Here is a 27,075-nt window from a genome sequence, read left to right as displayed (position 1 = left end):
GAGAGGCGGAGGATTGTTAATGGCTTGTTATAAAGATGAATGCTGGTCTCGGTGGGTAAAACCACCATTGTCACTTTACAGGAGAATCCGTTGCTATGGTAATGGGTTACACATCATTTTGAGCTTTTTTGCTAAAATCAAAGTGATGATACCAACATGCCTGCAGTTATGATTTTTGTAGCTGTACACATTTTATTTCCTTTCAGAATCAACTTACCTTTGCTCAAAATTGATAGAAATGTAACTGAACTTGATACTACTCCTATATATTTTTTCAGACGTCAGAGGGCGAGAGAGAGACAGCAGAAACTGCTCGCTGAATTTGCCTCCAGGCAGAAGAGTTTCATGGAAACTGCCATGGATGTCGGTAAGAGGCTGTCAACATTTTCTCAATGCCTTCCCTCCATTTGTAACGTGTGGCTTAAGCAAGGTGTTCCACACACTACAGAAGTGGTTGTTTCAAGCTTTTGCCTTGTGATAACCCATGGTTATGACGACATGCAGTTTGTTCTCACTTGCAGCCATATGAGCGCTTGTAGGACACTTTGTTGACCCCTCTGGTTGACGAAAATCATTTTTACGATGAAACTAAAACCATCTCTCTTTTGCCTTTTCTCAACTGAGGCAAGGTGACAGTGGCCCCCTGTTCCCACTGCCATGTCTGGGGGCCTGTCAGGAGAAATGGAGAATCATACTCTTGGGGGGGGGGGGGGGGGGCGCAGAGAGCACACAGGATCAAAAGCAGTAATAGTTGGCCGGACTCCCAGGGCCCACCCTGACACGCCATGTTTAGAGAATGAATAATGGTGGCTGTGATCAGACGGAGCTCTCGGGCATCGGCTGCATTCAAACCCACATCTGCAGTGCCTCCCGCTGAGCAGCAAGATCTACTGCTCTCCCTCCAGCTCACTGCTGGTGGCTCTGCATCACCTTCACTGCTGGGTGGACTGTAAATTGGGACAGGAACATGCAGATTTAGGTCAAGTGACAGCAACGATGGTTGATTTTAATAATCTCTGTGATTTCTGCGTTGCAGATTGTGGTATCCTGACTGTATTCTTACTGGGAATGGAACACAATGTAAATGTGTTAAAAACAAATCACAGTCCTCTATCCTGTCGTCGGTGATACCGACTGACTTTTTTAAAATGGACTTACCGACTGACTTTTTAAAATGGATTAGGAGGAGTTCATATTTTATCAGCATGAAAAACTGCCTTGGCTATTCATTTTTATTTCGCTGAATGTATTAAAGGTGATGGGGAATGTAAATATTGGATTTGAACAAGGTGGTATGGTGGGACAGACCAGACCATTTGTTCAAACTAATCTTTCCAGCACAACAGCGCGATGTAGAGTATAAAACTAGGGCAAACATAAGCCTCTACATCCAAGGACAACCATGCATTCCATTTCATACATCCATGCAAACAAAATCCCAAAGGTTTTTGCCATTACTTTTTTTTGTCTGATTAAGACTCATTGCTAACTTATAAGAATTGATGCCTGTTACTCTTTATAGGTGTTGCTCTGTCAGACAACAGATGTTTTGGCTGATTTGGTCATTCATTTGTGACTTTTACTTTGGCAGTGTTAAGTGGTATGTTGTTATGAATAACATGTTATTCACACTCTGAAAGAATTACTTCAGTGATATTACAGAAAATACCATAAAATACAAGCCATCTACTTCTATGGAGAATATATAATGCATTATGGGTTTATTCACAGACCTCATGTTCTATATAGGAAACATGGGATAGCTGCATAGAGCAGCAGCACCTCTGTCCTTGCAAATTACCTTGGTGTGTGGGTGTGCTCACGTGGACGCTCATGCACATGCTTGCACACACACAAGGGGTGGCTCTATATGTGTGCTAGGATGTCCTGAGGCTAACACGCTCACGTTGACATCTAATGCAAACAGTTTCCATTTCCCCAGGAAAACTACAACCTCTCCTGAGATCACATTCCTCAAAAAAGCAATAAATCAATTTCCAACATGGGTTGACATTTCTCCACAATATTTACTGATCGAATTGAACACAGTCCTTAACATTTAAAACTAATTTCACATCCGTAATTAATCTAGTAGTGTTATGCCAATCACACAGTTACATTTGTGGCCTGTATTGATGTAAAGTATTTGCACAGTCCACTGCGCCTATGCTTTCATTCATCAAAGCACGTCAAGTGATTTTCATCCGTCTTACTCATAATCAGCAGTGCTGCTGACCTGAGACCAGTGCACTTGCACAAGTGGCAAGAACTTTGCCTTTTTTTTCTTTATTGAAGTAAAGATACTTGGGGGAATTCTTTATTGGTTTGTGTGCACCAGAAAGGAAAAATATTGCCACAGAGCTTGTGGCTATATTTGCTCCTAAAAAGGACTGTGGTTTGCAGTGCCTGGTGTCCATAACGGTGGTTTGTTAGCTTGTTGTTTAAGCCTGCCTAAAGGAAATCTTTCACAGCACATTACCTCCCATTGTTTTTGTTTTTCACACACTGCTGGCTTTGCTCATCCCCACTGATTGTGTTTTTTTCCTTCCTTATCTCCTAGTCTGATCATGGCGTAGAAAATCAAATCAGAACATCTCTCATTTATATTGGCTCTTATATTTTTGTATTTGCGAAAATGTTTTTTTTTTTCTGTTAATGTGCTGAGTTATAGTGATTTGTTTTTTTGTGGCAGAATCCCCAGACACTGAAGCAGCCATGGACCTGGGAGGATCTGAGGTGATGGAGTCTGAAGTCCTTTATGACTGTGTGATCTGTGGCCAGAGTGGACCCTCCACTGAAGACAGGCCCACTGGACTGGTGGTTCTACTCCAGGCATCTTCAGGTACTGCATCACCCACCATCCAACTCCATTGCTGCACCTAATGAATAGCCTATACAGTACTGCTGTTGTTTCACCATGCTGTTGATTTGTAGTTCAATTTAAATGTCCTGCAAATGAAATTGCACAATGGTGATGGTGTATTTCACAGACATTAGAATCTACTCTATCACAAGCCTTGCCTTTAAACCAAACCTGTTATTCATGGGAGCTTAGATCCCCCATATTGGAAACTTCATTTTAATAGGGAGGTTAGCTGTTGTTTTAATTGGCTCATTTATCATCCATGTTGATCCCTGCTTGCTTGTATGTGAGCCTGTGGCAGTTAACCGGTAATTTCTGTGCCATCTTTGTGGACAGAGGAGGATCATTCACTGTCATGAAAATAAACGACATGTTTGACTAGTAATTAGTCACGTTCATAATGCGGTTTTCAGGATGCTCTGCCCTGAAGGTCAAAGGAACATCTTGCATGGTCTGCCTTTTTTCACATTACTACAACCATCAGAAAACCCATGTAGACCCTGCATGTGAATTATTTTGATTGATTATTTTTGGTTTATTACAGCGCACAATTACACTGTCCTCATTGGTGACCAGAAACCATAGTTTATAAACTGTCTTTGTTTTTTCTGTTGGCCGATTTCACTGCCACTGATTACTGAGATTATGTGCCGGAAATTAGCTGTCATTGCTGTGTGTGATTTATCAGTCATTATTTTGCATCAGGCTGTGAAAAGGGGAAACCTCTATATTTGACCGCTGGCAGTTATTAACACAGCATATGTTCTCTCGCCGCATTCTCCGTCCTTGATCGCCATCCTTGATTGTTTTATGTAAATATTATAGTCGACCATAAATGGTACATTCAGAATATTTCACTACGATGAATTAAGGTCTGGTTCATTACTGCGGCTCGCTGCAACGTTTTATGCTTTGATTGTCTTTCAGTGTTGGGCTACCGATGCAGAAGCCAAGAGGGTAAGAAGCTACCAACTAGCGACGAGGAACACATCTATCCGGCAGACACGTGTGGAGCAGCCCATGACGTCAGGCTTATGATCATGCAGAACCTCTTCAAGGATGTAGGTGGTGCAGTCGTACTAAAGTTATGTGGAAGCCTCCCTCTTCTATCAATTTCGAGAACAAATTCCAATTACCCATGAACCATTTCTTCCTGAGTGGGGTTCAGGTGATTCAGCACCTTTTGTGGGCAGACTGTCTTATCCTCATCCTTATCTTGGCACGCTGTGCCCGTCTACCTGTCAACAACTTTACCAGCCACAAAAGGAGGGTTAATATGACAGAGCTCAGCGTTAGCTTCCCCTCCATCTCTTTATCAGGCCAAAAGAGATTTGGAGAATGTTGCAGTTTGGTCAGGACATTTGGCTACTACTCTGACCAAACTTTCCTCTCCGCTAGCAGATGTAGAACTAAAACGCAAAACAAAAACACAACACAACACTTGCATGGACAGAACATTGTACACTAGTGTCCAGTTGACTAGATAGTTGAAAAGATATTGAAATTGTTTAATCAGTCCAAATTTTGCTTTGCCAAACATTATATTGAAGGGTATGAGCATTCTCTTTCTGATAATACAACTTTTTTTGTCTATTTTTCAGAGCTCTTGTTTGCAGTCTGTGTCCATAGGCTGGGATGGAGGTGTCTACGTTCAGACCTGTGGACATACCCTTCACATAGATTGCCACAAGTCCTACATGGAATCTTTGAGGGTAGGGTAGATACAATCTTGTCTGTTACTGCATCATAGCATGCTGTTTCCTGAGAATGTCATCTATCTGGGCTCGGCTAGCGCAGTGGTAAAATTCCTGCACACCACTGCAGAGACTAGGGGTTAAAAAAATGTGCAGATGCGACGGCCGTTCCAATGAACACAATTGCCTGTATTCACAGGAGGGAAGCTGGGTGGGGAGGGTGATCTCTGTTTCTGCACTAGAGACTCCTACAGATTGATCAGGGCACCTTTTTCAGTGGGGTGTGGAACTAGTAAGAATAAAAAGCACCCTGTTGCTTCTTCCCGGCGAGACACATGGTTTTCTCTTCTCTCCCTGAGACCAACTGAAGGAGTTGGCAATGACAAGGTACTAGAATATACAGGGAATTGGTATAACAACCCTGTGAAACTCTGGGCCACGCAAGTCAGGAATGATGCAAGTCGGGAATACACGCCCCACCTGTTGTGCAATGCTCCTGTTATTTTATGTACTCGTTGTACCCATTGTCTGCCCCATTCGCATTGCGTTTTGTTTCACCCGCCGCTTTCGTTCCCTTCCTTCACCCTTGACCACAGCTCTCGTACTTTCTGTTCCATTGCACACGCTGAGACGTACATTGGTGATGGTGACATGACACAAACATTACGTGACGGTCTGCCTATCAGTTCAGCTGACGGGTCAAGGTGGTCAATCAGGGACGTAAGCCGACTTATATCAGACGCGTGTGTACGCGCGTACACACACACACACTGCCAATCAGGGAAGCCAATATATACCCCCCCCCCCCCCCCCCAAACACAGAGATTTGATGCATCGACAGACCCGTGGTCAGACAAATGCATACGTCTTACACGTTGTATTTATCTTCTCTGAAACCATTGGTCCAATCAAATTGTCACTCGGCACTGCGCACCCCATGTCATATGGGACACACGCCAAGTTTGGTCGGACGGCCTCCGATTTATGCTTGGGAGACACACACATACATACACACACAGGTGTTGTGAATTGATAGATAGGTAGATGGATAGATGACCGGGAGAAAAAAATGCTTCTGGACAATGTTGTTGTATATATTTTTGTCTTGTGTGTTGAGTTGAAGTGTGCTCTGTGTCTCCAGAATGACCAGGTTCTGCAGGGCTTTTCAGTTGACAAGGGTGAATTCACCTGCCCACTGTGTCGGCAGTTCGCTAACAGCGTTCTTCCTTGTCGCCCCGGGCGCGGCACGGAGTCTGCTTCCTGGCACGCACATACCAGCAAGAAGACGTGTGTGTTGGTGAAGGAAGTGGAGGACCTTCAGTTGCAGCTGGGTCTTTTCCCAGTAAGTATAATTTTAAACACTTGAACCCCAGCATAGCCCACTTGAACCCCAGCATAGCCGATCTACAAGCTCACAATGCGACGCGTTGTTTATTGTTTTATTGTTTATTAGGATGCCCAGAAGCTTTTTCCATGACAAAAGCTCATCTTCCTGGGGTCCGACACAGAGAAACATTTGAACAAAAACATTAATTTCATCAACTTAACAATCACTATAATCTAAATAAAAATAAGAAATAAAGATGCAATAAAAGTAGTACTATTAAAACTAAACCAAAATCACGTAAAACACATGAAACGTTGTGCCTCTGGGGATTAGTACAGGCTTGTTTGCATAAGGTGTTCTTTAAACTTTTTCTTAATGGTGAATTTTGTATTTGTATTAGTTATGTAATTAGGCAATGGGTTCCATCCTATTACAGCTCTATAGATAAAGAAGATTTGGTCTAGGTGCTACCAGATAACCTGGTAGCACCTCAATACTGAAAAAGGTGAGAATACGTGAATGTAATCTATTCTCAACAGTAAGCCATGATAGACTTCTGTGCATTTCTTGGAGCACTGGAGAGCTAATCTGGCTTTGTTTTGAGGTGTTTGCAATTTTTGTATGTCTTTCTTCGTAGAGCTTTCTTGTGAGCTTGTAAATCAGTTGTACAGTTGTAACACAGATCAATTTTACTAGGAATAGGAGGTTTAAGTGGTTAAAGGCCTAGAGGTAATCGTTAACTCAGTTTCTGTCCCAACAGCAAGAGGGTTAGGGCTGTTCTGAATACTATATTCTAAATAACTACATATTCCAAATTGGCATCAAATGTTCTCCTGTCACCTCATAGACCTAATGTATACAAATAAGCTCCAAATGCCCATCCCTAAAAAAAAAGATTATATAGCTCTGTTTCTTTGGGGGTCCGTTGGCATAGAAAGGTTTGGGAACCCATGTCTTGGGCAAAGAACATGCTAAGCCTATGAATGAAATGTATCCTTTTCACCTCTAGACGGAGTCCAACTTGAGTAAGGAGATGGAATTAATCATTAAAGACATCAAGAACGCTACCCAGAAGAAATACATGGACTACGGGAAGAACCCTGGCTCTCCTGACAATGATTTCCTCTTCATATACTCTGTGGCAAGGTGAGAGAGCACAACCCCCTTCCATAAATCTTAATTCACGTAGACATAACCTCTTATTCCTAGAGAATAGAGATAAGCAACCATTCAGGGTAGAGATGCCCAGATCGATCGGACAATTCCTTGTCGCCGATTGCACAATCCGATCGATGACACACCGTGGTATGGAGAAGTATAAATCAGGCCTCAAGTTGAGCCCAGCTGCTACTCGCACCCTCGGCCCCCTCACACACAATAAACATGCACTGACACAGACATAGAAGGAGGACTTGCCCAGCAAAGTGAAGGTGTTACTGGATTGACCACTGTAATAATACATAATCATCAATTATGGATGTTCCCAGCGATAAATTTCACTGACGTGTACCAGAGATTTTTTTAAATGTTTATTTGAATAGTCAAAAATGAATTAATTAAATTTTAATTGGTAGTAAAAAATTGCCAAAACAAAGCACATTTTGTTCTTTAAGGCCAAATCCCATTTGAAAGAGTGTATTTAGAGCAGCGGTTCTCAAACTATGGGTTGCGACCCAAAGTGGGGTCGCAGGAAGGTGCCGTTGGGGTCGCGCATTGGTGGGGAGGTGGGGGCCTCTTGCTCTTAAAAGAGCTGTTTTGGGTGAAATGCATGGAACCAAATGGACCCGTAAGGCCGCTTGGAGTTAACACTGGTAAATTGGCGCTGGAGGGGTCCGGATCACAGAGGCAGTGGGCAGTACGAGGTAATCTGGACGATTCACCTCCAGGTGTTTATATTGGATGTGAGCAAAGTACTTACAAACTTTGCTTTTTTTTCTTCTTCTTTTTTTACCGAGTCTGTAGCTATAAGCTTCACTCACTGCACTGGGAAGTGACAATGCCAGCAGCCAGGCTGCAGGTGACCAGCAATGCGCACATCAATGTGACAGGCCTTGCAAATCACTCTTGTTAATACTTAATTGGCATGCATTTGCTGATGTATTAATTTGCTTGTTAAAAGCAACATTTTATTAAGACATTACAGTAATATGGTGCAAAATTGAAATTTGTGTGTCCAATCCACTTTATTTATAGAGGACATTTAAAACAACAGTGTTGAACCAAAGTGCTGTACACACAGTAAACAAATATAAAATACTAAGAGTTAAACAATAGGAAAAAAACACAGAGGGTGCATAGACACCTAACGGAAACAGCAACTCTCAGTCTGAATCATCGAAAGCCAAGGAGTACGAGTTTTAAAACTTGATTTAAACACAGGCAAGGTTTGAGACATGGGGTGGGAGATGGTTCCACAGTTTACATTGTACATTGGTGCCAATCCATTTAGGGAGCCAGTGGAGGGAGGCAAGAATCGTTTGCGTGTATCCCCTTCATGCTAAAATGAATCTGAAAGTGACTTCTAAGTTTCACTTCTCCCCAAAACCAAAAGGACAACTTTATTTTCCATCCTGAATGGCAGGCCTAAAATTATTATAGATTTTTTTTGGCTATTTGCAGTACTGCAAGCCAAAGTTCAGAGACATTATATTGCCTTGCTTTTGGCTGTTCAATGTTAGTTTGCTAATTCAGAGTGTTTGTTGTGTTTTCAAAATGTAGTTTGTTTTTAAATGTGTGGTGTACATTGATACAGGAAAATAAACAATACGTAGGTGAAGTTCACTCTGCGATGACATTTTGCAATGTCAGGACACCATGGAGTGCATTATTGCTCTTTTACTATGGCCATAAAAGAAGAGGGGCTGTGTCTATCATTCACTTTCATTTTCGAGAAAAATGCAAACAAAAACTGCTTTGTCTTGGTAACCACTATATAATCCAACAAAGAGCTGTTACAGTTTGGTTATTGCTTGGTATGGTTACATGCAATTTAATACATCATGAGCTTTGAATTAGAACAGTGATTAAACTGTTGACCCTGTACGAGGTGTCCTGACATACAATCTTTAATGTGTGTCTGCCAGAAAATCTGAAACAACTATTTTCTGTGGCCCTGATATACATTTTTATGTTGGAGTTGTGGGACAGGCAAACATGGTGAAACTTGACACACTGCAACCTTTATGCACCCGATATGATTTAATCTACTTCACAGTCTTGCTTCTCTCTGAGGCTCTTAAGAAAATACTATGTCTAACCCTTGACTCTAAGTCGTATGCGGGCATGTGGGAGATCTCTGAGTCAAAGTCCTGAGCAGAGATTTGAGCAATGATATGGTCACAATGGGTTATCTCTGGGTGAATGTCTGTGGCTACTGACCTCTATGCCTGCTCTTCTCAGACAGGGAGGTCCTTCCAACTGCATGTGCGTGCGCGCACACACACACACACACACACACACACACACACACACACACACACACACACACACTGGCCAGTGGACTAAACGCTTGCCTGCTCCTCTTCTTTTTAATGCCGGCTCCCTAGCTTGAATAACAATTACTGTTCAGAAAGGAAGCAGTGTATTCTCCTCCGAGTTTAGTTGTAGTCTGATTTTGTTACATTTGTTAAAGGTTTTTCTTTTCTTTTTTCTTTGTGTAGGTGCCCTAGAAAAGGAATTGGAATTCGATTTTGGCAGATGTTGCACAGTCATTGTACCTGCATCAAATATATAGATTACTTGGCATTTTCTGAAAGTTGCTCGGCGAGCGGTTGAAGGGCTGTCTTGATTGGCTTCATTCATACTTCTCTAATTATTCTGCTGTTTTGGGACCAGAGGTGTTGTGGGAAAAATGTTATTTCTAAGTGGCATTAGCAGCTTTGTCAATTTAATCTTCAGTAAAATGTTATTGACTCCAGTTCCACCATCTTCACATGAGCCCTTTATTAGTTCTGACTGTGTATAGATTTATTGCACACCATCTGACTTATTTCTTAGGCTCCTTTTGGATGGAGTGCTTATTCACTGCTTGCTTGCTGCTTAGTCACTCTCCTGGGAAAGTGCTTATTCCTAGATTTCGGCAATATCTTGAAATGGAAGGTTTATTTTTCTTTAATCTGAGTGATTGTAAAAGGTTGGTTGGTTGAGTGGAACTCTTATTTGTATTTTGCTCTATTAGTATTTTCCATCAGCTGGTCATAGGTCAAAGAAATGGCTGGCTTGCACCCTGGTTTTAACACGCCCATTCCTAAACCTCTGCCCTTGCTAGACATCACCCCTCCCGACCTTTGCACTCCCAAATGCGGTGGTCCCCTCACCCTCCACCCTGTAGAGATGGATCCCCTGTGTGTGTCTGGGGTGCCTGTTGGCTCTCTGAAGTTCAATGAACAGTGCAAATTGCCTGAGGAGTGGAAAATTCCTCAGTCACAGGGGTGCTCTTATCAGCAGAAGCCAGATGGAGCTTCACCGTGGCAACATTATCTATGTGAAATTGCTTTTTCTCCCAGGAAACCCAAGGATTTGCCCCCACCTTTCTTGGAACCATACAAAGAAATGGCCAGCGGCAGGATAAAAACACAGTGTTCAGTCTAATTTTAGCAATACCTATCAGTTTTTACCATCAATGTATTCTGTTGAAGTCTTTAAGTACTTTATTTTTTCACTGTTTTGGAGAAGGGAATTGAAATCTGGAGTGAAACGTTTGGATATGCATGGAAAATGCACAGTGGGGATTGTGTATGGGAGCTGTGCATGGAACAGCTTTTATGCTAATGGTTCAGCTTGTACAAGGGCAGAGACTCAGAAAGTTGCCATTTATTTGATACAGAATTGCTGCAGCCAAACGGCCACATTTAACGGTAAATGGCTTGGCTACATCTTTCATCTTCCTATTACATTTTGTGAAAGTTGCAGTCAGCATACCTAACCAAAAGCTGAATTTGATGATACTGTAGCCCCCCCCCCCGCCTCCTCCTATCTCTTGTGTTGGTGATGCATATTTCAAGAATATTATGGAAGGGCCATAATCAAACAGTCCTTTTGGCATATCTGCATGCATGTATGTCTGTCATGGCTATGTACACATATGAACATGTTTTTCTAATTGTTTTGCAGCATTAATTAATTGATTTTTTTTTTTTTTACCAGGAATTGTTGCATTTTGAGATCTCAGGGCGTCATTTGTTTGCTATCTTGCCTCAGTGAATTTGTGACGCTAACTGCCTGTTATTGACGGTGGCTGTCTCTCCATAGGACCAACCTGGAGTTGGAGCTGTTGCACAGAGGAGGAAACCTATGTTCTGGAGGTGCCAGCGCAGCAGCAAAGCGCTCCTGTCTGAGTGAGTAGTTATTACTATGGCACCCTGTGTTTCATACCTAACGTCACTGACAACTTCTCTCCTAAATCCTATCAATTGGATGTACAAGCCGACTATATCTCACTATATGTAGGTCTGCATGACAGGTTGATGTGTATGTCATCATCTTTGGCTAAATTCCTTCTAGTCTAGATTTTAAAACATCAATGGCACACATCATCAAATAATGAGTCTTTTTCTCGTTGCATGTACTGTATGTTTACCTAAAATAAAACCGTGGGCACAAGTTACTTATTGAACTGTCCCTTTTATGCATTCAGATTTATATTTGATGTATTTTGTGTATGATCTAATACAGAGGGATATAAAAAAATGCTTTACAGTTCTGCATCTCGCCATAAATTCTAAGTAGCCAGCAATCACTGCAATGATCAAAGCAGTAGCACCTGTACAATGGAATAAAAAATAAAAGCCTTTAATTACCACAGAATATCCTTCTCTTTTTACATGAAAGAGGAAGTGAAATTTGCATTAAAAAAAGCCAAGCAATTTTCTTTTTTTAGATCAGACATGGTTTGGCACCATAACCCTAAACCAGGGATACCTGATCTGTTGTGCTGTCTCTATTGTTTATCTTCCCTTGTGAGATTAACACTCTTTGATGCTACAGTATGTTACATCTGATTCAGCACTGGTGGTGATGTTGACTTGCGGGTTACTGTGGGTGGATGCTGTGTCCCATCGGCCTCGGTGTAATGAAGTGTCTTGAGTTGAGATTGAAGCCACTGGTCCATGTAACCGTTGAGCCATTTGTACAATGTGTCGATTAGCGGTGGCAGGTGAGCAGAGATGCTGTCCCAGGTGAGCTGTTGGGAATGTTGGCAGTCGGGGTAAATGAAGCAGACAAATGGGTCAAGTGCTGTTTTAGTTAATTATGTGGTAACTTGCTAGGGCGTTCGTCTGTATGCGTGTGATGGGCGAAGGGGCAAGAGTGTGATCGCACCATCTTGAGATGCTACTTTACCAGAAGACATACCGGTGGCCAAATTGCCATTATGCCTTTCTGTCTGTCAACGTTTCATGTTGTTGTTCTGTTCCTCTATGCACTAACTATGTTCAAAAGTGGAAAGATATATATGCATCATATGCATCATTTTGAATACTGCGCGAAATCTTCCAATTCAGTCAAGTACTGTAAAAGTATGGGTAATGTGTAGAATCTGGCTTTGTGGTAAAAGGAGCATAACCCATTTTCTCTTTGTTTAATTGGTCTGTTTAGTGGTGATAAATTAAAAGTATTGGCTGGTGCTGTGAAATGGCCTGTCGTCCTTGAGTGCCTAAAAAGAGATTTCACACTGGAGGTACGCCATTTTCTGAGCTACATTAACTGTGTAGCCATGCTGCCGGCCAAATGTACTCAGTTGCAGTACATTAGTATTAGCTCCACACAGAAGATGGGGTATGGAAGGGATAAATGGTAGACATGTGCTAACTACCGGGGGGGGGGGGGGGGGGGGGGGGCAAAGCCTATGTCCCAGTAGGCACTGCTGTCGTTCTAGCTGATGAGGATGTCATGGACCACAGAGGGGAGCTGTCTGGCAATCCCTTGAATTAGCCTAAATCCACCGCGAAGAGCCTACCCTTCAAATAGCTTGCCTTTAGTTTCTTCTACTGCGGGTGCTAAATTAGTCTAGGTGCTGTGTTGTTGCAGCCAGCCATAAAGCCAAATATAAACGCATCACATTTTTATGCCTGAAAATATGTTATTGAAAATAAGTTGGGTTTAACCACGTTCAACCTGGCGTCCAAAAGTATTGTGAGCTTGTAAATCAACTTTTCGTTATTTGTTATATGCTAAATATTTAGGGCTTAAGAGACAGGAAAAACTGAGAGACAGTAGGTGAGTGACCTTCAACAAATGGTCCGTCCGGCTGGGAATCGAACCGGGTAATTGCTGTCATACATTAGAGCCTGTGTGGTACGTCTCCTAGTCCTAACCACAGGGCTATCAGATTGCCTCAGGGATGATGTATTTTTGTAGGACAACACAGAAGTTACCCGAGTGTGTGTGTGTGTGTGTGTGTGTGTGTACACACACAGGTACTGTACATTCCACACACAGTTACATTCCAAAAATATTCAATGATCATTGAAAGATTCATTGCACATAAACTGAAATATTTCAAGCCTTTGAAAAATAATAATTATGGCATACAGCTCATGAAAATCAAAAATCTCTCAATAAAATTACATGAGGCCAATCCCCAAAAATATTTATAATACAGAAATGTTAGCCTTCTGAAAAGTGTTTATTTATACACTCAATTCTTGGTAGGGGCTCCTTTTACACTACTGCATCAATGCAGCGTGGCATGGAGGTGATCAGCCCTGTGTCACTGTTCGAGGTGTTATGGAAGTCCAGGTTGCTTTGATGGCAGCCTTCAGCTTGTCTGCATTGTTGTGGCTGTTGTCTATCACCGTCCTCTTGACAATACCCCATGGATTTTCTATAGGGTTCAGGTCGGGAGAGTTGTCTGCCCAATTAAGCGTGATGTGGTGCCATTCTGCGTTTCCAACTCATCTCCCTCATGTAGGACATCATTCAGCACTGTCCAAGACGTGCACTGAAGCAGAATTACTCACCTCCATGCCGTGTCTGTCTTCGCCTGCGGAGGGCAGTGTTGGTTTAGATATTGATGGTCCACTCTCACATGTCAATATTGCAGAGCTGGTTATATTGAATGTTCTGCTGCATTACAGCGTCATAACTCCCTGGAAGACAAAACCCAAATATGCTTGGTGACGTTACTCATTTGTTGTTTTTAACCGTTGCCGTAAACATACTATATGTGTGTGTGCGTGGACACTTGGAGGTAATGCTAAATGGAATGCAATTAGAGCTGTGTTGCTTAATGGAAGTGATTGATTGGTACATAATATTCAAGGGCTTTTCACATTCATTGTGAATAGATTCCTGTTTTGCAAGTCTGAAAGCGTGACTGTGAAGGCTGCTAGCTTGGATTTAGGTCATAATGAGGAAAAAGTAGGTTAATTTGTTTCTGGACTAATGAGATAAGAGAAGGGCACTTCTCCGTTTGGGGATATGCTGAACATTGTGTGTCCTTTAAAGAAAAGATAAGAGCTTTTTGTCTTTCTTTTGCTGTTGCATTTTCTTTCTCAACATCCTGCCCCAACGTATGATGCCTTTGCAAATCCATAATAGCAGATCTATAAGCTCTTAACGTGTCCCATCTGCGACTTGTTGTGAAGTTGCATATCAGCTATAATCTGTCGCACACAACACTATAGTACCACAAATTATAAATTGGGTTTTAGATGGTGACATTGTGTTTGTGCCTTCCCCCTTACACATATTTAGGCGACATGTACCGTGACACACTTTAATATTTATAACAGATTTGTTTGATGGAGGTGTCTGTATGTACAGTTGGCTGTGTAGTGTTCTATCAAAAGCAAACATGTACACCAGAGGGTTGCTCTTCATGTTCCATTAGTTCCACACTGAACAGGTGTGACCTGATCTTAGAGCTGCTTGGGGCTATCGAGCACTACGTATCCATCTGGCCTGGCCTGGTTTTTAACCCGGCCAGACTGCTCGGTGAAGGCAGTTTAACTCAGCCACTTTGGCTCGAGCCACACTGATAGTTGGATCGGTGTAATAGCCGGCATTCAGGTGAACAGAATGGTTTGTGTTGCTGCTTTCATATTGATGTATTTTTGCTTTTGTCTTTCAGATCAGCTGTTCCATGTGCTGGCTATGCACATGCGTCTGTACAGCATTGATTCAGCCTACAACCCTTGGACCAGGCTGACAACCGTCACACAAAGGAGAGAGGAGACGGAGTGAGTGACTTTCCAGCTCAAGTGCCCCCTCCCCTTTAGGAAATCTATTTATAAAGCCCTCTTCATGCCTCACAATCTCACCATTAGACACTGCCTCACACACACACACACACACACACACACACACACACACACACACACACACACACACACACACACACACACCCCCCTTGTTCTTACACACAAGCACGTAATCACAGTACCACTTTCTCTCTCGCGCTCTCTCCCCCTCCCTCCCACACCCCCTCTCTAGCATATCCTTTCTCCCCCTCTCTCTATAAACACCACCATTTCCTCCTTGCTCCTTACAGCTTTGCCGTCACACAAAGAGCAGCTAAAAACAGAAAAGGGGGACCACGCACGGTTGCCATAGACACCAATAATTGCAGCATCTGGCAAATTACCGGGTGCTCTGCGGAGAGCGAAACGACCCCGTCACAATCAGTGCACTGACAACAACTGCACCGTTTCGACACTGTTGCAGCACAGCATCGCTGCCCTCAGCTGTCCACCCTGCCATCATAGAAACCCATATTTAATGAAGAGCATAGTTTTAAGCATGCACACATACTGTCTATCTTAACACAGCTTAAAATTACTAGGTCAGAACTGAATCCTTGCTTGTTTGATAGTGGTACCATTGTCAGCCTTGCCACTATGGCAGTATCGAGTGCTAATATATAGATGAGATTTAACATCCTTTCTTCCTCCTTGATAGCACTGTACAATTTTTACACCTGTTACTATTCCAAGTGCTCAATGCCATGCATGAGGTATTCTCAGTGGAGCGATTTGGTGTTTAAAAATACCTTGTTAGGGCTTCAGGTGGCAGCGCTGTCATTGACGCCCCCAGGCGATCAACCTGCGCAGTTTAAATGGGACAGAGAAATATGTTTTAGCATAGATGACCTAACTGTCTACACATTCTCCTTCACGTTGTTTATATATTTATTAATTTTTTTTAAGTAGTGCGTTTTGACTTTGTAATATCAAATATCATTCAGAAGTACTTGTTCCAATTTCTACCGTGCACCAGCTTCTGTCGTGACGTATACTGTAGGCTGGCTGGAAAATCATTTTTCCATACAGTTTACCCCCCCCCTCTTCACTTTGGAATTAACTGGTGAGTGCTTTGGAAATGGAAGGTATTATTCTGTAAGTGCAGTTCCTTTCATTTATAATCCCCCGAGGTCCTCTCAGAGTAGAGTGGAGACTGTAACCTTTTGCTGCTTTGTCAATAGAAAAGAAGACATTTAAATGGAGATGGCATTCAGCAACGGTATATGTTAAAGAAGTGGGTCAGAGGACGCTTGGAAATGCCCCCCCCCCCCCCATTTAATAGAGGACTTGGCAAAGGCCATGTCGTCATTGTTTAAGCAAATTTATAGTGTTGTATTCAGTGAGGACTTTTGCTCTCTACTCTCTTATGAATTAAACTGTAAATATTTACTGTATTTATAATGGGGCTATTACTTGTGTGCCTGCTTTTCATCATTTGCATGCACATACCATCAGTGTACCTGGTTTTCATCATTTGCATGATCATACCATTAGTGGAATAAGAGGCGCTGGTCTTTAAATGTCTGTTCCCATCATTTTGATAACATGTTTGCGTACAGGAACTTGGCATTGTTAGTTATTTTTTTTATTTTTTTTAAAGTATATCGTTTTGTTATCTTTGCAGACGCCTGGATGAAGATGCAGTTGAGGAGAAACCAGAGGTGCCCATGTTGTTTCGAGATGTCCCGTCACTACTGATCATCTTTGTCTTGACCATGCAAGAGCCGCTACGAAAAGGTGCCTTTCTAGTGTCTCTTCCCACCTGAGAGTGTTTCTCAGTGGCTGCTCTGCAGTGACAGTCCCATTAACCGGCCTAATCGTGACTGAATGTCCAGAAGGAGGCATTTTCAAGTCCCTTATCTGTGCTCCTGACTGTTTCCTTTTATTCGGCCACGTTGATCATAGTGACATGGCCTTGGTGATGGGAGGGCTGCCCCTCCTTCACTACCCTTCATCTCCAGCTGGGCACTTGTCGCTAAGATTTCCTCCAGCTCTGCCCTTTGCTGCTAAAGAGGAGCCAACCCTCCCAACCCCCTTTCAGCCCAACGGCAGCAATCAAGTTTAATGGGTGCAGGGTCACAGCAAGCTGATCATTTGGTTGATGACTGACGGCAGGGACACATTAGCCACAGCATTATTATTATTTTAGTTGGAGAAGGAGGATTCACTTAAACAGAGTTAATGCACGGCCAGTCTGCATCAGATTTAGCACTTGGCTTTACCCTTTTTCAACATGCACCGTATCCTTCCTATACACAACTGGTTCTCCCCAGGGGTCGTTGAGATGTTACAGATCTGTATCTCTGATAGTTAGTATTTTACAGTGTAGATTGGGGTCCCAGAGATATAAATCGTATCAAATGGGGATCTGTGGCCTAACTCTTTTCAAACCCGGAGTGCTTGAAAGTAAAAAGGTTGAGAATCACTACTATAGAGGTGATACCTCCCTTGCTCTTCAGCCTCTGTTGAGGAAAACCGTAGTCAGTCTCTTATTAGCTTTGGGGTGGGCTTTGTATCTTTTTCAATTCCAAATTGATTAAGCCAAAGCAAGCGTCATTACTGCACTCATTGTGAGATAGGGAATTGATTTTCTTTTTTTTTCTTTTTTTGCACACCAGGATGAGAGATGCGTGTGAATGAACTTCATTACTGAAGCACAGGGCACAGCAATGGAGGTCACAAAACCTAGATGCTTTTTTTTCCCTATATGGATCAGGGGGTGCTGGTGGGTGTGCCTCTCCCCTAAACAGCCTGGATGCCCTTCATTGCTGTAATACTGTGTGTGTCACTGTGCTGACACTGATCACAATGACCGCCGCAGTGGAGCTGTCAGACGCGCAGCTCCTGTGTGGAAGGGCAAATAATGGCACTCTTTGTTGTTCCTTTCAAATCTAAACTAAGACCTTGTTCAGATTGCGTTTTCCTACCTGAAGCCTCCTGCTAATTACCCGCCTGCTGTTAGATGAAGCTTTCAAAGCAACAGACCAGAACACGTGTAGCTCCATAGAAGGAATCCAATAGATTATCCTCATTTCAGTGAATGGATTTCAGCCTCTTTGATTGGCCTCTTATTGCACTGACTCAAGTGGGTCATTACATTTCTAAAATTATTACTTTATCCCAAAAAATGTACTTGAATGATAATTTGTTATATTTTCCCCAAGTGTTCTACTTCTCCTTAACGTTTCCACCTGCTGTGTCTCTTATAACCATTATCGTTCCTTCTGTCTGCGTAGAACACTTCATCTGTGTGGTGAGGATGCTGTATAACCTGCAGTACGCTCAGGGCCTGGCAGCTCTCTCGGTCAAGTTTAGCCCAGAAGAGAGGCAGGCCTGGAGCACATCTGGAACCCTCAAGAAGGTAAAAGTGGGCGATCTCATCAATGCTAGTCTGAGTCCAGAAACCTTTTTTGTGTTAAAAACCCTGTTGTTCCATTGCAAACCTATTGATAAAGATCTGCTTACATGATAGTGTTTGGCCCAGCTCGTAAATGCCACGTTAGGACACTGCGTAAGGACTACCTCCAACATGTATTACATTCTTAATTACGTTCAGAGCCTCGGTCATGTGGGACATACTGTACTTGAAGGGTCTTTACTTACACCAATGCAACTATTACCTGTTTCCCCAGAGCTATTGTTCCCTGTACTGAATTCACAACCATTGTAAATCACAGTGTATGACTTGGTATTGAGATGAATTAAGTTCCTGCTTCCTACCAGGTTCATTTGTGGTTTCCACAGGATGCAATATCGATCTTCATTATCTGGAAAAGTGTGATTGTTGAAGAGTGTAGCATTAATTGGCCATCCGTCTTCAGTCTATTAAATCTGTATTAGTGAGAGGCTGGCTTGAATGTCAATAGACAAATAGCTGAAACCTCCCCCCTAGGGTTTTTTCCCATCTACAATAGAGGCATGGGTGAATATGTCTACTACAATGTCATGAACAATGGTGCACTCGCTCACGAGCTGCCACTTAGACGCATCTCAAATCCTCAGAGGTAACGGCATGCATATTTGGATGGATGCCATTGTATTTAAATTGGAAGTTGATAAAAAAAAGATGCAAAGTCTGAACAAAGATCAGAGCCCAGAGGAAGGAAATCCATAGACATTAAATTCCCCCTCTATAAATCTATGACAGAGGACGGCAGGCGAGATAAGGCAGCCGCTGTTTTATATTCTACCACCTTCAATTTGATAAATGCTGGCAGCTTTTCCTCCATATAAAATATTAGTCAAACCAGTTGAATTTTTATCAGAACACACATTCAGTAATGTCTCTGCAGCTTATCAGCAGGTCAGATATTTTATAGTAAGAAAAGAACTATTGCGTCCTCTCTGCTTATTCTGCATAAGTTATTATATTCCTCTGTGCACCACATTTGAAGGATTAGGAAAACAGTTTTCACACACTACTATTTGTAACTTTGTACATTTTCCAAACTTTCTGATGTTCTGTCCCAGAATGCTGCCAACGCTGAGAAGTCTTTCGAAGCCCTGCTTGGCCATGTTATCACCGAGCTCGCCAAGGACAGGAGTGTCTACAAGTTGAACGCTGAAGAAACATCCATGGTGAGACACAAAAATGACATCCGTTTCACATCAACGACATCACCTGTCATTTGCCCCAGCTCTTTCTCACCTGCCGCATCCTTCTTCCTTTTTATTATTTACCCTTATTTTCTCTTGCGTGATAAATTGACCATTACCCTGAGAAACAATGGTGTGATATCTCTGTGAAGGAGATATACATCACCCCATTATCAGCCAGCTGTTGAGCGGTTATTGATGAGGCGTAAACCGCTGTGCTCCTTTCCCCAGCTGAGCTCCAGTGTGTGGTCCCCACAGTCCATAGAGTACAGCCTCCAGCAGTTCTGCCTACCGTTCCTCCGCATCTCCTGCCTCCTGCAGCACCACCTCTATGGAGACAACCTGACTGGCTGTCTGGTACGTCTTCATGTGTTGACATAGCCTCTTAACCCCTATTTTTTCTTTTTTAAATGAAAATGTAAAACCTTCAGAAGACTGACAAAAACAATTGCCCCGTGATTTATCTGAGTGTTTTTATTACAGGCTACAACCTTTTGAAGGACCTTAATGAATCAAATAAAAAGGTCAAAAACTGTATGAAATATCCTCTGTAAAATTGCCTTTTGGGTGGACGGACATCGTAACATGCCCGTATATGGGGATGTGTTTTTTTTTAATGGTCACCTATAATGACATTATAGGGGGAAAATAGGGAGGCCAGGGTTAGTGATATGTTGAATTAGATACTATTAGACAACTGATGTCACAGGTTAAGAACATGAAATCCGAAATCCACATTTTAGCCACGCCGTTTCTATGTAAATCCTGAGATCCACATAATTCCTTAGCTTTTAGTCACTCTAAAACGTTTCATATCACTCAACAAAATGATATCTCATATTGGAGAGTTTGATATATCACCAAGTCTGAAAGCAACATGAGACATTTGGAAAGTCAAAAATAGATTGTTGAACCTCAATCAAAGAAGTGAGATAAGACACAGAGGTTGGAGGGAACTCACAAGAGCATTTGTTGGGTGCCTGTTTGTAATCTCAGGAGGAAGAGGAGTTCTCATCACTGGCTGTGTGTCTGGAGCTGCTGGCCCTGGCTCCCCAGCCATCCAACCCCATGCACAGTGCCTCATGTCTGGAGTGGCCATTCAACCCCTTTGACTTGCTGACTCATTGGTGTGCCGAGGTCACAGGGCTCAAGGATTCACAGGTCGAACAATCACTGGTGAGTAGGTGTAGGTGAATCTAAAAACAGGGTGGCAGTAAAATGGGATGGATGTTTACTGGGCCTGGGAACGTTATGGAACTGGTTGATGCTGATGCTACATTTTGGGTTGTCTAAACTCTTCCCACATGACCAGCTGTACGGGTTAGCAGTGACAGGGAATATACAGGTGAGGGGAAAACTGAATTGGCATGATTAATACATTGGGAGAAAAAAGAAAAATTGAGGGGGAAAAGGAAGAAAAAGTAATATTTTTTTATTTGATTATTAACTAGAAGAATTTGCTCCTCGGAGCACAGGTCTCCGCCATGGCAGGTAGCTTATTGTGGGCCAGCAATGTTTCACGGCAATCGGTTCATGATTTGAGGAATTTTGTTCAAAACGGGCCACTCCTGCAAACTTTGGAAGACAATCTTAGCCAATCAGGATGGAATATGAAAAATCGGACAGATCTGTCTTGATCACTTGACTATAGAGATAATGTGTACCGATTTGACAATTTGTAGGAGTAATGATGTGTTTTGCAAAAATCGTTCGCCTGGTGGCGCTATAACAGGCCAATGTGAAAGATTTGGGGCAGCGGTTCTGCTTTGGCCTCCAGGGAGGGAGTGCGTGCAGTTTCACGCCAATTGGTCCAACAGTGCCGGAGATTAGCTGCTCACAGAAAGATGGACGGACACACACACACACTCAAGGACGGACAGGGTGGAAAAACCCCCTCCAGACAATAAAGTGAAATGAGTCCTTATATAAAAAATTTCCTTGTGTTTCAGTCGCCTCAGTTGCCCCCAATGACGTGTTGATAGCTTGCAGGGTCTCATGGCAGTTTAGAACAGGTGGTGTGTCCATCATTTTGACAACTTGGAGTTTCTTGCATGCCAATGTATAGTGTCCACATGCTTCTGAACAGGGGATATTATTTACTATCGAATCCTAGTGCTGAAGGACAGGATAAGAAGTTGGATGATGTATTCAGTAGATGGTAAAACTATGCCCACCCTCCACTTTGTCCCTGCACAGAAAATATGTGACAGAAAGGTCTTTTCAAATGCGTGTGTGTGTTCCTTCGCTTCCCCAGACGTTTTTGGTTCCAGATCCTCTGTGGTCAGCCCCCCGTCTCCTCCAGCTACCTGACAACTACAATATCATCTTCCAGTACTATCACAGGAAGTCCTGCACTGCCTGCAAAAAGGTGCCAAAGGACCCTGCTCTCTGTCTCGTTTGTGGCGCCTTTGTTTGCCTCAAAGGGCTTTGCTGCAAGCAGCAGGGCATCTGTGAATGTGTTTTGGTGAGTTTTCCATCTTAATAATGACACCATCCTACTGTGTTATGTAGACAAGGATATATAAATGCTCACAGGACCGGGGTGGAGCTAGGTCCTGACAAGATCAGGGGCTTAACCCAGAGCATAGTGGGGTTATTCCGCAAAAAAAAAGACTGGGGGGAATCGCATTTCTTTTCACTCAATTGTTATAAACTCAATCCGATTCAGTCTGCAGTTTGTTGACGTCACTGTTGAGATTATGATGCAGACGTCATAACTCCACTGAAATGTATGAAACAAAAAGTATTACGATTTCTTGTACAGTACATCTACTCTGTAATTCTCCTCCTCTCTTCCGGGCTCCTCAGTCCTCACATTTTTCTCCTCTCTCCAAACAACTATGTACTGTGTACTATGTGAAAGCTACAGAAATACTGTATATCTGGGGTGCCTAGTGACTTTTCTCCGGCACCAAGCCCATTCATTGAATTTAGATTTCCCCAGACATATTAGTATAGGCAGAGAGCTCTGATTGTCTGCCTATGTGAGACTACGCGACTCTGAACTTGAAAATCTGATTTGATTTGACAAGAAGTAATATTCAGGAGTGATCACAGGATAAACACAATCTTTACACTTTTGCTCTTAAGAGAAGCTACCCTTAGTTGTGGTAACGATGATGTTTCTCACATATTTCACCCACTTCAGCACTCCCAACACTGTGGCGCAGCAACAGGCATCTTCCTACTGATAAATGCCTCAGTCATCATCATCATCCGTGGCCATCGCTTCTGCCTGTGGGGTTCTGTTTACCTAGATGCCCATGGCGAGGAGGATCGTGATCTACGGTACATGACTTAAGCACAATGCATGTTATCCACAAAACCGTTACTCACTAGCTTTGTACAGTTGATGGTTTTGAAACTCTTTGTTTAAACCCTGTTGTATGTCAAATAGCTGATCTACAAGCTTACAGTGCGTCGCATTGCGAAATGTTGTCAGCTTGTAGATTGGGTATTTTTGCAGAATGTTTGCCTATTTTCGCCAAATGTTCGCCCGATTTTGATATGCCCAGAATAGCACACTAGTGTTCATGTGGTTTAAAAGAAAAGACGTCTCTTTAACATATTTCCTTCTTTACTACTTCTTCTTTTCTAGCCGTGGCAAGCCTCTGTTCTTATGTGAAGAGAGGTATCGAGTGTTGGAGCAACAGTGGGTTTCTCACACCTTTGACCACATCAATAAGCGCTGGGGACCTCATTATAATGGACTCTAAACTCTCCCAAAGCCCACAAAAAGAATCCACAATCCCAAATGGGGAAATAAAAAATTGTGTCCACCTATATGAAACATTTGAGAATCTAAAAATGTGATATACACAAACATGCAGTGAGGGTGTTGCTGCCACAGCCTTGGTTTATGTCAAGTTTGGTGTACAATCATGCCTAAAGACTAACAAGCGTGTGTGTGTGCGTGTGTGTGTGTTTATTTAAGTGATTTAACTGTGTGGTTTTCAACAGGGAGAAATGGAATCTGATAAGTTGGAAGTGAAAGCACAACTTTGCCCAGAAAGAGAAGAGGTTTGCAAGAGGCTATTTAAGCCTGTAACACTTGTTTGGCTCTCATAGTTAAGGAAAAATCCACCCTCAGTTTGACTTTTTTTCTCCCCCATTTACATGCATATCCTTCATTTATTGGAAATTGCTATGCTGTGCTGGCATGAGTTTCAAACTCCCGCAGTGAGTGTAGCAGAGTTATTGCAATGTGCACTCTTGTTTGTAGATGTAATGTTAGGCAGGACAAGTCCACTCATCAACACTAGAGTTTTATTGCAGACTAGCAAAGCTCTTTTTATGGGTCTAGTTGCAATCCATCCTCAGGAATTTATTTTCTCTTTTTGCTGTTTAAAATACAAACTTTTAGATATTTAAATAAATGCTGCTGCTCATTGTTAAACTACGTAATTTTACCTTTTGTGAAGAAATTTTTTTTTCTATGGCATTTTGCTTTGAGTTTATAGTTGATGGCTGGGAATGTTGACTCAAGCTCACTTTAATGTTTAGCCTCGCCTGGCATGTGGTCATCTCTTTATTACTCATCATGATCTATGTAGTCCTGCCCTCCATTGAGCCACTTAAGTTCAGATTGGTTCTGAAAGGAATTTCAAATACCAAGCTCATTCAAAAGGCAAATGGAGCTACAGTTCATCAGGTCAGGTTGAATATTGACTTAACAATCTAAAATGCATTTGTTGTCATGGCTCCCTATAAGCCCCTTATTCTCATATAGGCTAGATATTCAATTAGTATTTTTATGGGGTTTTAAGACGTTTTTCATGCCGTTGCACAGACATGGTATTGTGCAAAAATTATAAGAGCGCAAGAATGTTCCTCTTACCTGATAATTGGAAACGGACATCAAAATATCCTGAGATGTAAAAAGAAAAATATGCTGAGACATAAAAAAGAAGGAAATTGCTCATACCCCAAAATACACTAAATTGTTCAGTATAGTAATCCTTGTGCTGTCAGAAGAAAATACCTAGACATTTGGCTGGCAAAGGTTTTAATTGTAGTAAAATGCATTTAAACTGAAGAATTTCCCTTATGTCCATAAATACTACAAGTTTGCCAAATCATGGCCACCTCCCAACATAGGACAAAATTACCAGGCGTCAGTATCCATTATAAGTGGTGCATGGCATGCGATCATTGCCATCATTTTTTAAGTGTCTTAGGTGCTTAATTTTTTGGATTTTTATCCCTAGCAAAAAGGACACTTACCCCGCTGTGCCTGCAAGATTAATGTTACCTTTTTAGGTGATAAACGGTATTCCGAATCCCTGGTGATATCTATGGTTTTGAATCGCTGGTCACCAACATGCTTCAATGAGGGATCTTTAAGGAAAAAAGTTTAAATACTTGAATAAGTTCCTCTTGAATTCATGCATGCTGTTTGCATTTTCTCTTGAGTTTACCTCCACTCTTATTTTGTAGTACTTACTTTGTACATGACCGCAACTGAACAGCCAACGAGTAAAGGGTGTAAATTGTAACTGACAGCTCTAGTGTGTTCTCCTGTATGAATGAAAAGAAAGAATACAGTACATTACTGTAGGTGCTGACTCAGACTTTCTGAGTTTGATCAGAAAGTATGACTTGGACATATAATGCAAAATGTAACATATGTGAATAAAATATAAACACACATATTTAATGTTCTTTTTCATTTTTCCTGCTGGAAGCTCTTTTACATCTTAATAATATGCCTATTTTCCAGTGATTGGCAAGCATCAAGCCTCGTCTAGCCTCGTGTATTAACACGTTGCCATTTAAGGGTGATTTCTTTCGTCTGGCTGTCGTAATTGAAGCGATCTCCAAGGAGGCCGACTGTCAGCATTACAGGGTTGTTTCAGCCGTGCATGAAAGACAGTTGAGGTTGGAGCAATGATTTCCAACCTGTGGGGCCCCAACTAATTAGCCAAACACTAAAGATGTTCATGTTAATATAACATTAATAAAATGTTCCTATACTATAAAACCTTGAAAAATGCACAAGGTTGGGAACCACTGGGTTATAGGAAATATGACTACAAGCATTTCAGTTCTTTCAAGTTCAAATCCTACTTTGCTTCAAGATCAGGCTGTACTTGTATGAATCCTTTCAATGACAAAGCCCATCATAGTGGGAAATGTTTTTATTTTAATAGTCATTGGTCTATATGACACTGGCCACAAGGGGTCATATGACAGTAGTAAAAATTTCAATGAGAGAAATACTATGATGGCATTAGAACACTGAAAACCTCAATTTCTACATGTTGTTTTATACGTGTGTGTGTGTAGAGAGAGAGAATGTGACATTAAATTAAACGGGTTTATATTCTATTAAATGGAGCCCACAAACTTGAAGCAGGATTCCACAATTAACTAAACCGTTTGGTGCAACATTTACAAAAAATATAGCCTACATTAAGATAGGCCTAGCTTGTTGCCTAGTTAAAATGTAGATGTTTGTTCAAAATAAGAACATTTAGTTTATTAGTTGAGGATCAACCACTTACATGGGCTATACTTGTGTGGTGGACCACTGAACCCTGCGTGGTTACTAAACATCTAAAAGGAAAGTGTGTTGCCGTTGCCTATAGAATATGTTCTGGAAGACAAATACATGTGCAACATAGTGCGTGCGGGGGGATAAGTGGGTTAAAGTTTCATAAACAATGGAGGCCTTCGAGGTAATGACCAGTGGGCGCTACAAAGCCTTTCATGCCTAATTAGTGGAAATTGTGAGGCATGTACAGTAGGCACACATAGCTCCAGCCCAAAGTGAATGTTCAGGCCGGGGAGGAGAAGTGCAATGTTTTTGAAATGTTGGTAAAATAAGGCAACACTTGAGCGAGCATCGCTGAACACATGTTCAACTTCGAATTTGAGCAGTTTATTCCAGGCACAGGTAAGCTGGTGGATGCTTTCAACGCAATGAACTACGATCGGGCCAGGGCCCTGTACAGTGGTGTAAAGTAACTAAGTACATTTACTCAAGTACTGTACTTAAGTACAATTTTGAGGTATTTTTTTACTTTACTGGAGTGTTTCCAATTCCAATTCAGTACTTTTACTGCTACTCCACTACATCACAGAGGTAAATATTATTTTATTTTTACTCCACTACAATTATTTACTAGTTACTTTGTAGATTTTGATTATTATTACAGAACATACTGTAATCACTTCAGCCATTTGAAAAAATATATATACATTTTATACATTTGAAAACTTGTGAAATGGGGCATTCTGCATAATGAGTACTTTATACTTTTGGTACTTTAAGTACATTTTATCCCAATACTTTTGTACTTTTACTCAAATACATTTAGAATTCCGAACTTTTACTATTTCTACATTGCAGTATAG

The 27,075-nt window shown here is 41.9% G+C and overlaps 1 protein-coding gene across 1 annotated transcript in view; it reads left to right on the top strand.

Annotated features, from left to right (window-relative positions):
- Nucleotides 1-25,361, top strand: part of ubr3 (ubiquitin protein ligase E3 component n-recognin 3) — a 43,326-nt gene extending 17,965 nt beyond the window's left edge. Inside the window, exons 24-39 of the mRNA XM_080412341.1 lie at nt 279-367; nt 2,693-2,842; nt 3,791-3,924; nt 4,465-4,575; nt 5,699-5,899; nt 6,894-7,030; nt 11,135-11,220; nt 14,955-15,063; nt 16,748-16,860; nt 18,360-18,484; nt 19,594-19,701; nt 19,951-20,076; nt 20,716-20,895; nt 21,974-22,183; nt 22,868-23,007; nt 23,318-25,361. Of these exons, the coding sequence (XP_080268467.1) occupies nt 279-367; nt 2,693-2,842; nt 3,791-3,924; nt 4,465-4,575; nt 5,699-5,899; nt 6,894-7,030; nt 11,135-11,220; nt 14,955-15,063; nt 16,748-16,860; nt 18,360-18,484; nt 19,594-19,701; nt 19,951-20,076; nt 20,716-20,895; nt 21,974-22,183; nt 22,868-23,007; nt 23,318-23,435 (2,137 nt within the window). The 3' untranslated portion in view covers nt 23,436-25,361. The remainder of the gene's footprint in view (nt 1-278; nt 368-2,692; nt 2,843-3,790; nt 3,925-4,464; nt 4,576-5,698; nt 5,900-6,893; nt 7,031-11,134; nt 11,221-14,954; nt 15,064-16,747; nt 16,861-18,359; nt 18,485-19,593; nt 19,702-19,950; nt 20,077-20,715; nt 20,896-21,973; nt 22,184-22,867; nt 23,008-23,317) is intronic.
- The last annotated feature ends 1,714 nt before the right edge of the window (nt 25,362-27,075 follow it).

Source organism: Gymnoscopelus braueri (genome assembly GCF_963280865.1).
Source record: "Gymnoscopelus braueri genome assembly, chromosome: 18".
Taxonomy (NCBI): domain Eukaryota; kingdom Metazoa; phylum Chordata; class Actinopteri; order Myctophiformes; family Myctophidae; genus Gymnoscopelus; species Gymnoscopelus braueri.
The sequence above is the reverse complement of the archived record's forward strand: the minus strand, read 5'-3'. Positions and strand labels throughout refer to the sequence as shown.